The sequence below is a fragment of the Charadrius vociferus genome, unplaced genomic scaffold, assembly GCF_000708025.1.
Source record: "Charadrius vociferus isolate BGI_N301 unplaced genomic scaffold, ASM70802v2 scaffold784, whole genome shotgun sequence".
Classification (NCBI taxonomy): Eukaryota; Metazoa; Chordata; class Aves; order Charadriiformes; family Charadriidae; genus Charadrius; species Charadrius vociferus.
In genome coordinates, this window is record NW_009648161.1 from 253,963 (window position 1) to 264,845 (window position 10,883).

General features: G+C 51.3%; 1 protein-coding gene across 1 annotated transcript in view; it reads left to right on the top strand.

Moving 5' to 3' along the window:
• CAMTA1 (calmodulin binding transcription activator 1) overlaps positions 1-10,883 on the top strand; it is a 312,119-nt gene that overhangs the window by 170,018 nt on the left and 131,218 nt on the right. Inside the window, exon 5 of the mRNA XM_009884071.1 lies at positions 2,779-2,850. Coding sequence (XP_009882373.1) covers positions 2,779-2,850 — 72 coding nt within the window. The remainder of the gene's footprint in view (positions 1-2,778; positions 2,851-10,883) is intronic.

A 10,883-nucleotide genomic window follows, 5' to 3' on the forward strand; every position in this document is an offset into this window, starting at 1 on the left:
CGGCGGGCCGCCCGCACCCGGTGCCAGGCAGAGGGCTTCAGCACTGCCGTGTCGGGCGCACAGCCGCGCGCGGGAAAATCGCCTCTGCGCACCCTCTCCCTGTACACCCCCACGTACCCCACTACCAAACCGTGCACTTTATGTCGTCTGACAGCGCTTAACCCCTTAACCTTGAAGATCCTCCAAAACAGTGAAGCTCAGTTTTCTAAGGTTTCTATTTATATCTTAAACATTTTCTTACGCCTCTTTATCAAAAAATTAATGTAGTTTTTATTGCCGCCATCACTCATCTTGTCTCCACTCTGGAGGCTGGGCTTCCAGCCTGTGCTTCTCCCACCGCAGTGCATTTCTCCGCAGCCGCGTTGTCTCGCAGTGCCCGTGAAGAAGAGCTCCCCGCTGTCGCGCTGAGCCCCGGGGCTTGGCTTACGCGTGGGTCTCCTTCGTCCCAGCCACCCAGGCTAGAACATCCAGCCCCAAAACAGCAATCCAGAACTATGTTCCCATGTCATGCCACCTGGGGGGAAGAAAGGAGAAAAAAAAATAAAGAAATCACATCTGTATTTTGGATGCTTTGTAAATTCTGGGAACCATTCGGGTTTTCTTAATGGTTTGCTGAAATGCTGAAAACCAGTTTCACGGAGGTGGGATGCTTTTGTGTAATTCATTATTGACACCTCTGGAATTACAGGTGAGACAGATCCGGAGATAGAGAGCAGCATTCCTCCCTGCTGAAGGCAGTGAGGTAGAGGAGCTCAGCGTTAGTGCCTGGCATTAGTTTTTGTTGTAATCGTGGTGAAGTTCCGATCGACTTCACAGCGAATCGGGGGATGTGCTGATACACATGGACACCTATTGCGTGAGGCGCTGTGGGGGTTCCTCGCTGTTGCAGGGGCTCCTCCAGCACCGCGCTCCGGACCAGCTCTCCCGTCCCCGCTGGGAAGCGGGTCGGACTGGGGGATGCTGCACCCACCACGCTGCTCTCCAAAGCCGGGGGGAACAGCTCTGAGTCAGCAGAACCAAACGTCAAAGACCTTTTAATGCAGCCCCCGGTGCGGTGCAGCCAGGAGTTGCTGCCAGGGATTATCTTAAACAAACGGCGGCTGCTTCTCCCCAGGCTGAGTGGTGGGATTTAAATGTTAAGCTTTTCTTTGGATTATTTTCTGCAGGTTTTTTTCCCTCTCTATTTTTCCTCCCTGCTTTTTTTGGTGTGTGGAATGTATCCTTGACACATTTAAAAACATTATTAATCTTTGTCACTTGTATTTTAAAAATAACTCGGTGATAGCAGCCACCAGTCCCTAAATCCTTTTTAATTCAGGCCGACCTTGCGAGCGGTGATCTCGGGAGGAGACGCTGCCACCAGCCTCCCCGTGCGCTCGCCGGTGAGCCTGCGCGGTGGACGGCACACCGCCCCCCTCGCCCCGCGGCAGGGCCCAACGACGCGGGGCGGGAGCGCTTCCTGCCTGCAGAGTGTTTTCATAGTTTGGGAGGTGCCTTCCAGAAGGATTATGAATGAAGATTTATCGGTCCCTTTGTGTTCGCGCGAATAGCCGGTGTCCTGCACTGGGGGATGGCACGGACGGAGCTCTCTACCGGCCCACCACCGGGGCACCGAGCGCGGGTCACCCCCAACAGTGCCGGTTAACCTTGATGCAGCGCTTCAGCCTTCGCATCACTACCGGTGCTGTGGCACCCGTGTCTGCAGAAGCAGGGACTCGAGACAGCCGGGATTGTGATTACCGATAAGTTTTCCCAGCACCCATCCGCTTAGGTGCCGTTAACACGGTTTAAAGTCTTGCTGAAGTCTGGCCGGAGCCGGGGCCGTCCCCTCCTGCCACCGGTGCTGCTGGGAGGATGCTCGGTGGCGATTCCCGCGCCCCGGACCGGTGCGAACCCCCCGGTAGGGTGCGGACAGGGCTGCGAGCGAGCAAAGAGCGTGTTAATTGTGAGAGTCATCATAATCGATGCAGTCACTGGAGTAAAATAAAAAAATAAATTCCCTTTAAAGTCCCCTGTAGTTGAATTTATTTATTTTTTCCTTCTGTAATGACAGAATACTGGTGTGCCTAAAATACGTGTGGCCTGTGATCTTCCAGGGGAAATATCAGGAGAAAGCTGCGAGCAGATTGCTGGGGTGTTGCAATCTCACATTTAAGGAAAACTAATCACCTTTGGTATTGGAGAATATATCATTACACGCGCACCCATCCCCCATGTGCACTATATTAAAAGCCAGCAGAGTCAGAAAATAGTATTGCTTTCTTAATAATAAACAAATCTTGTGGACAGGAATTGTACTGGGATCTTTTAAATTAAAAACAGTTTTGTGTGTTTGGTTTGCACTGGGCTTAGCTTCCAACCGACAGCAGTGTTGAAAAGTTTTAACATACTGGAAATTTGATTCTTCCCTGCAGAAAGAATTCCTTAGCCTTACTGATTGCAGTTAATCAGAGAAGCAGAGTTCATTTTAAAAAAAGGAAGGAAAAAAAGCAACTATATTTTGGCATTTTGCTGTACAAAAGGTGTTGCAAAAGGCGAGCGCAGCGCACGGGGCCGGGGGGCTGTTAGGAGAGGGACGCTGTGACCTGTAGCGATGCTTAAAAAATATGTTGGGGTGCTATAACGCGGTGTGTGGTGTTACCCGCCGTGGGCCGACTTCAGAAACAACACCCTCCGGTAGCGGGTGAGGCGCTGCCGCCTCTGTCCCGAGCGCTGCCTCTGCGGGCGATGGTTTCCTCCGCTAACCCCACTCTGCTTTCTCTCTTTTTGTGTCCCCAGTGCTTGTACGGCTGCTACGTCCATTCCTCCATCATCCCCACGTTTCACAGAAGGTGCTACTGGCTTCTGCAGGTAGGATGGCGACAAACTCCTCTCTCCCGGGGGTGATCCGGTCGAGCCCGTGGGGCCGTGTTCGACTGCTGCCGGGGAGGTCGGCGGTGCCGTGTCTCATTGTTTGGGGGGATTTTGTTTGTCTGGAGGGGATATGGATTTTCCTAGTTGTATGTCTCTGTTCAGAGGGGTGATACATTTTCTGTGGCAAATACAGAGACGATGCCAGCTCAAACGCTCCCTAAACAGAGTCAGCTCAGGTGAAACTTTTTTAAGGCTTTTGGTTGGGTTTTCCCATCCTGAAGGCTTTGGGGTTTTCAGCGGTGTTTCCCGTTCCGAAGTGAGGCAGGCACAGGAGCTCGGGAGTCCGACTGCTGTACCGGCACGCGATGGCGTCGGGGAGAAATCGGCCCTGTTGGCTGTGTTGGGATTTGGGGTGAGCCTTGTGGGCAGCCTTGCGGTGACCCGCTTTCCGCCAGTGGGGCTTTACTCTCGAGGGAGTTTTTGGGGGTCACTCAGTGATTTTTCTTCTGGCTGTTGTGGGCACAGTGAAGCCCCTGGAGGAGTCGAGCGGAGTTTTGCTCTTGTGTCTGCAGGGTTTGGGTAGTGCCTGTCCCCCCCAAGGCTCCTCGGGCTGCGGTGGGGGTGCTCGGGTTCACGTTCGGGGCCTTGCCCGGGATGGGCGTTTGCTGGACCGCGATGCCCACCCCCTTTGCAGAGCTGTTCATATTATCGACTGGTTACTGGTGCTTACAGGGCGGAAGCAATTTGTTTTCTTTTGTTAGAAAACAGCATTTGACACATATTGTAATAATATTATTGTTTTAAAGATTAAACCCCCACAGTCCTGAAAACAAACAGGTCTGAGGAAAGTGACATCTGTTTCAAGAAGCAAATGGAAAATAATCCTTTTTTCCCCCTGGTTTCGCAATTGTGCTTCCATATTAAAAAAGGAGATGCTGTTGCTGTCACTGCTGCGTGAAAGATGCCCCACGGCCAACGGAGGACGGTGCCCACACTGTGGACGCAACCAGAGGGAATGTGCACAAAATGTCACTGTCCTCCGTGATGTCCGTGTGTGTCTCAGCTCTGTTTGCATCCTCTGCCTGCATATGCCATCTGTAAGGAAAGGGGCCGACACGTGGCTGCAGCGGTGGGAGCAGCATTTCACCTCCACGGTGGAAATCTGTGACTACTCTGAAAACGCAGCGCGACCACGTCAATCCTGCAGCATTTAGTGCTTTTCCCTGCAGTCGAGGTCCTGACCTGCGTCCGTGGTCGGATGCGGCGAGCAGCGAGGAGAGGGGGAGCGGGGTGTAGGTACAGCTAAAGGAGCCATTAAATGTTCACGATTCAGTGCGCCAAACTGAGCAAAACCTCTAAACTTACGGTCCGGTTTGCCCGGGGCGGCACACAGCTGCTCGCGTTGTTGTTCAGCATTTGTCTTTGCGGGTGCCCGTGATGGATGGTGTGACACAAGAATTCAAAGGAAACTCTGAATTCCCTGTGAATAACTGCCGCTGCGGTGCGGCGGTGCTCCCCGAGCCAGCCTCTGTCCCCGGTGTCCCCGCGAAGGCAGAGGGGACCGCAGCGGGCGCAACAGCAGGTCACTTGGTTCCTCTGCTCTTGCCCACGCAGGGCCGGAGTTCGGGCTGGGGCTTGGTGGAAGCATCCTGCATCCAGCGCCCGGGAGCCCGGGGAGGTACCGGTACTGCGGAGGGTTGGGCAGTGCCACAGGTCCCCCCGTGGTCACGGGTGTGCAGCAGCCCTCAGCCCAGCTGCAGCCACCACTGGTGCCAGGAATTTCCAGCAAAAAAAAAACGGTTCAGCTCATGAAATGTTTTCTCATAAACGGAAAATGTTAGGGCAGGCCCCTGTTTCTGAAGAAACTCAGGGCAGACAGCAGAGTCCTTCCTATTAGATCCCACAAGGAACAGATGACGCAAAATCAAACTGCTGAGCTCCAGCCTAAAATTGGGCTGTGACCTTTAGGGAGGTTCGCTCCCAAACCGCAAACCTTTTTCCATTACCTTTGAGAGAGTATTTTCTAGCTTTGCCCGTCTTTCCGTCAGGAAATTTCCGGTGATTTTGAGCGGTTACACAGCAGCCTGAGCGATGCTCGCGTAGCCCGCATGCTCCCCGACCACGGGCAGTCCCCAGACCTGCTCCGGTGTGGGCTGCCCAGACGGTCCTCGTCCCCCCCCAGGTCCTCCCCTCGTAGGTCACCCCTCTTATCCTTAGTTGTGAGCTTTGTATTTGTTTTTATTATATGCTTGCTACCTAGAAGCGTCGCTGGCCTCGGCTGGTGCGGCAGTTAGCAAGCTGATCTCTAATGAGCTGCATTGCAGCACCACAGCATCTCCTCAGCTCTACCCTGAGGTCCGGCTCGTCCATGTTTGGAGGGTGTGTGTCGGCGTTGAGACATCTTTGCTCCGATGAGTGGATGGGAAGTAGGTTTCTTACAAGCCAATTTATAAAATGCGGTGCAGGACATCTCGCTGTGGATGTCGGGCACTGGTGTTCAGAACCAAGGATGTGTTGTGCCTTCTCTGTGGGAGGAATAGGGGTCTGTGATTCATGGCACCATCTCCCAGGCACAAATGGGCATCCCTCAATCATGCGCTCAGGGTCATGCAGCCGGAGAGAAAGGAGCTGGCCAAGAACCGATGACGCTTTTCTAACATCTGCACGATGTTTCTGTTCAGCTCCACAGTGAATTTAGGGGGCGTGAGACCAGAAAGAGAGAGGAGGAAGGTATTTTGGGCATCTGCTTCAGAGTCTTTCGCTTCAACACCACCCAATAAATGGCTTTGATACTCCAAAACAGTTACAAACAGGGCGATGTTTAACATGAGCCTCCGGGAAAATGTTTGACTTTTTAGTTCACAGAGGCAAACGGGTGACACCTCTCTGAGAGAGACCTGCAGTACCTTCCTGGGGTACAGAGCGCTCTGCCTGCGACCCTCTGGTCAGTGGGAAGTAAATACAATTAGTCTGTGCCGCCGCCTGTGTTTTATGGGATGATCTTCCTCCAAATCCTATTGTCAGGTTAGATATTGATTAAAAATCCCCGTGCAATTGTTCTTGATCTTTTCTGACTAGCGATTCAGCGTGAAGGCCAAGACTCAAACAAGCCACAGAGACCAGCACTGTCTCTTGTGCATTTATACTGCGCTGTAGCCATTAATTGCATTGGTGTATCCGATTTCTTACTTAAACAGCTCTGCGTTGTTGTCTATGATGGACACAACGTGCCTTCTCCCTGAAGACTGGTCAAAGGGATAAGCGACGAAAACCAGTCAGCTTGAAGCATCAGCAGGCAAAATGCCGTTTTCCGAGTCCCTGTGGGAGACGTCACCCTGCAGTGGGCAGCGCCTGTGGCGCGGGGACCAACGGCCGGCTGGCACCGAGCGGTTGCGACGGCACGTCCGCTGTACAGGGCACCACAGCTCAGGTCTCCTCCTCTCCGTTCTGAAGGGGTTTCACGGTTTTGAGACATTTCAAGCTTTCTTGGTAATGGATTTTAAATGCAGCCTTACCCCAAACACCTTCAGTATTTTTAGTGGATGGTGTAATTGCCGAGCAAGCATTGTAGTGTCCTGCAGGAGACAGTCCAGCCCTGGGTGCTGGCAGCTCTCACGTGGACCTTTTGGAGCTGAGTGAAGGAAGTGTGACCAAGGCAGTGGTGGTGGTTTCCTACATTGGGTTCTCATATTTTTCTTTCCATTTTCCGATGCCGTGACTGACGGGCAGAGGAGAGGACGGGGCTGAGGATGCGGGTGGCCTTGGGGTCGTCATCACCAGGGGCGCTGGGGAGGACTCTTCACTAGCACTTCTGAAGTAATTCTTCTGCATTACCTGTTGGCTTCCTAAAAGCAGCGGTCCCCTAGCTGTTCGCAGTTAGCCAAGTGCAGAATGAGGCTGCTGAAGCCTTTTTTTAGGTACGAGTGATGGCAGGTCCCCAGGCGCCTGGAAGGGCTTCAGCGCGCAGACACTGCCACTGCCACGCACACTCGTCTGCCAGCAGGACGCGCGGGCACCAACACCCGCACCGTGCATGTTCAGACCTTCAGAATGGCCCCAGATTTTCTGTCAATGGAAAAAGAAAAAAGCCCTGTTTGTACTCGTAATGACTAATGCAGGGAAAATGTGGATTCTCAGATCTAGACAATTTTCAAACATTGGCACAGCTGAGCAGCAAAACGCAGCGTTCCCTTCTGCGGATTGGTAATTGGCACCCCAGGAATTCAAAATTAATCTAGCCGCCAGGCTCCCGGGGCTGGCTGCTGTTTGCAAAGGTTACTGGAGGCGGGCTTCATCTTTGCCCGTGAATAGTGATGCGTCTCTTGCTCTCTTCCATGCTTGTGCCGTACAGCTGGAGACTGAGTTTGTTGGACAGTCATCGTTTTCCATCCTGCCCGTAGCAGATTCTGATATGTTTTTTAGTGCTGGTGTTAAGGTGCTGTGGTTATGGGAAGTAATACATTGAAAAAAAGTGTTGCCCGTTTTCTTAATGAAGAAGTACGTAAACTGTAGGATCATGCTAAAAACCTTTTACTGATATAGACACTGGCTAAATATTAGTTCTTTGTGACATGGGCCAGAACTTCTAATATTGCCATCTTTTCTGTAATTGTTTGCCTAAATATGGGAAAAAATGTGCATTTTAGGTACTCAGGTTTCATTAATGTTATTGTTTGGTTTTTTGAATGACTCCCCACTTTCTGCAGTAATTTAATAACAGCAGCAGCCACAGCAAGCCGAGATCAGGAATATTCTAGAGTGCTGCTGACATGATAGGACATCCTCCCGTTCAGCTGTAGAAACACTGGAATAAAATAATATGAATTATGATCATATATTCAAGTAAAGCCCATGCATTTGTTCAAAGAATGTTCATTAGCTTGTTTGTTTGCCAGTGCCATTTGCACAGGTGAGATTTTCTTGATAAAGACGCTCGTGGGGATGGGAAGCGCAGGGAATGCTGATACGAGCGGGTGGGGGTGTTCAGCCCGTTGGTGTGTACCGATTCATCTCGGCCAATCCAGCACATTAAAGCCAACAAGCATTTGAGAGCAATATCTAGGCAGATACCTGTTTCACATGGTATGCACAGTAACTGCTCACTGAATAATTCAGAATTGACGAAAAAGTGTGTGAGCGGCTGTGTTCTTGCAGGTGAGTCAGAGAAGCAGAGCGGGATGCGGCTGAGCTGCGCTGGGCATGAGGAGACGCCGGAGCCCCTCCTCCGTCGGGTGTTTGCAGTAATTGCTGAAGTGTGATAATCCAGTCCTGTAGGAGTTGCAGGGGAAAAAAATGGCATTTCATCTTTATTGCTTGCCCACTCACGGGGTGTTCTCAGCAGCCACAGGAGTCACTGGGATGCTTTACCGCGGGGTAGAAAATGGCAGGGGAGAGTCGGGGGACATCAGAGTGATACCAGTGGTGATGTCCAGGCAAAGACATCAAAGTCCTGGAAGGAGCAAGCGGGAGATGCTGAAGGGGACACTCCAGCGGGGCAGTATTCTGTTCGTGGTCTTTAATTATCTGTCATGTGGTTCTGCATGCGCCAGCTGTACCCTGCGGAGTGTCCATAAGCACTGATTTAATGCCAGAGACTTATATCTTAGTGTCTGCAATATTTTCTCTTTAAACTGTTTTTTCCTGGTTTCTTCCTTCTGATACATTTTGATGTTCAGCTGTTTATTGCTATTAATGTCTACACTGATGCTTGATGTTCCCTGAGTGTTCCCTTCCAAAAACACAGCTCATCTGAAAGCTGTGGGCAGAAAGTTTCAAGGCCTGAAAATCAGTTAAAACATTTCACGTGAGGTCTGCAGCTGTCCTGCGGATATTTGGTGTTCGTTCTGTCATTTTTTTCCTCAAATTTTCCATTATGTCCTAAGCGAGTGGAAAACCTTCCCATTTCTGTTTGATGGCACCGCGGCAGAGCGGCATTGCCCGTCTGATCGCTTGTGCTGCGCCGCGTCAGCAGCATCTTCCGCGTCGCTGGCTGGAGGAACGACAGACAGCTTGAGGATTTTGGTCTTTTTCAACATAAATTTGAAGCATTACAATCTCATAAAAATTCCTGAGACTTTTGCTTAGTAATGGAGTTTTATTTTTCATTTGGGTAGAATAGAAATGACTGGGCAATAAAGCACTGAAGATTGTGTGCGGTATGTGGACACTTTAGATGGGTCCCATATTGTTGGGGAGCAAGGCGTGAGTTACGCTCTCGGCATAACGAGCCTCTGCATTTTTTCTAATGGGAATATAAACTGTTGCTGCTACACTAGCACATTTTCCCAAAGTGAATTTTAGCCTATATGATGAAATTAAGCGTGTATTGAAGTACAGCAGAGGATGGCACGGGGTGCCCAACCGGCGGTAGCATGGCTCAGCATCCTGAGCACGCTGCTGTGACGCCCCGCAGCATCACGGCGCAGATGGGCTGGGTGACCTCAGGGCAGCAACGGAAGGGTGCGAGGTCCAGGATCCCGTCCAGCAGTGATGTTAGCGATGGTATTTCTGACCTGTGGTGGAGACACTTTGGGACCTATGGCCTTCAGTGCCATTTGCTTTTGCAATGTCTTCATGTACGGTCTCTGCCCCCTTGTAGGGGCTGTTACTCAGCCCTTGCTGTAAAGCTAAGGAAATCCAGAATAGAATATAAATGTAAAGTGGTATAAAGTGCTACTTATTGTTACTATTTGGTCAGAGGCGGTGGGTATCCAAGGGCTGACTTCTACTGGAAAATGCAGAGTGCGTTGCAGGCAGACCCCCAGCCGCGATGCGGCATGATACCCAACGGACAGAGAAACTCCCGTGTTCCTAAAATGCGGCCACAAACAAGGTTGAAAGAAAGGAAAAGTCCTGCCTTTCTCATGTTCAAAATGCCGAACTTTCCAAAGGCTCAGGTGTTTCCTGACTTCTGTAACACTCTCCAGTGCTCTCCTCCGGCCCGAGCTTTGGCGTCTCCTTCGGTGGTGGTGGGGGAGGGGAGAAGATGACGTGAGCCCCCGGTGCCTCTGCTCAGACAGACACCTCCACCTCGGTGCCTCCTCAGCACGGGCGTCTCTGTGGGACGGATCATTCCTGCAGGACCAGACAAGGGCCTCCCACCAGCAGGTGGGTATGGACAGAGCAGACCTTGCAAGCAGCCATGCTTTAATTGCCTGGGATTGCTGGTTTTAGTGCAAAGTGTGCACACGGAGCTGTGCTGAGAGAGAAGACAGTAAGTGTGGTGGGAGCACACGGCGCTGCCAGGAGAGCAGAGTTGTCTTTTGCATCAGTTTAGCTCTGAGCTGCAACAGAAAAGGCGCTTTCGATACCCACTCCGGGCAGGAGTCGACAGGAGACGCAGTCCTTCTGTGTCTCTGCTGGCCTTCACGATGCTTCCCTGTGCAAAAGCATATTTGGAGAATAAAAAAGTTGTGGATGCCCTTTTCAGGGTTCCTTAGTGTTCCTTTGACGTGGTCTCTCTGAAAGACCGCTCTCCCCTTTCTCTCCTTTCATCTCCTCGCCACCTATTTTGAAGGCAGGGTGCTCCTCGCCGTGTCTCCTGCTTTGCCGTCACAGCAACAGCTGCGTCTCAGGACTTCCCATCACTTTATTCGGGGGTCGTCAAAAGATCTGAAATTATCCTGGAATCGGTGGAACTGTGCGAAAAATATTGCTCAGTCCAACTGAAATTCCAAGGGTTTTGTTAAATCTTTTGTAATAATTTTCTGTTTTCATTATTTCAGTGATGGTTTTTGTCACATTCCTAACAAGTATTTACTCCTGAAAATGAATTTCAGGGAAACCATGTAAGAGAGGTGTTAGCTGTGCCTCCTGCAAACACCGTAGCGCTTTTCACTCGTCTTGGTTGGGGACGGAAGCTGCTGCCCGCGTTAGCCTGGTGCCCGGCTGCCGGTCTCGGCAAGCCGTGGTCTCTGCCGGAATCGCCCTCGGCAAAGCTCTTTCGCAGTGGGATGAATTTTTAAACGGGTTTGAAGGAGCCTTTTTGTGGCTCTGCCCATGGCATAAAACTCAAGTTCCGCTTACCAGGA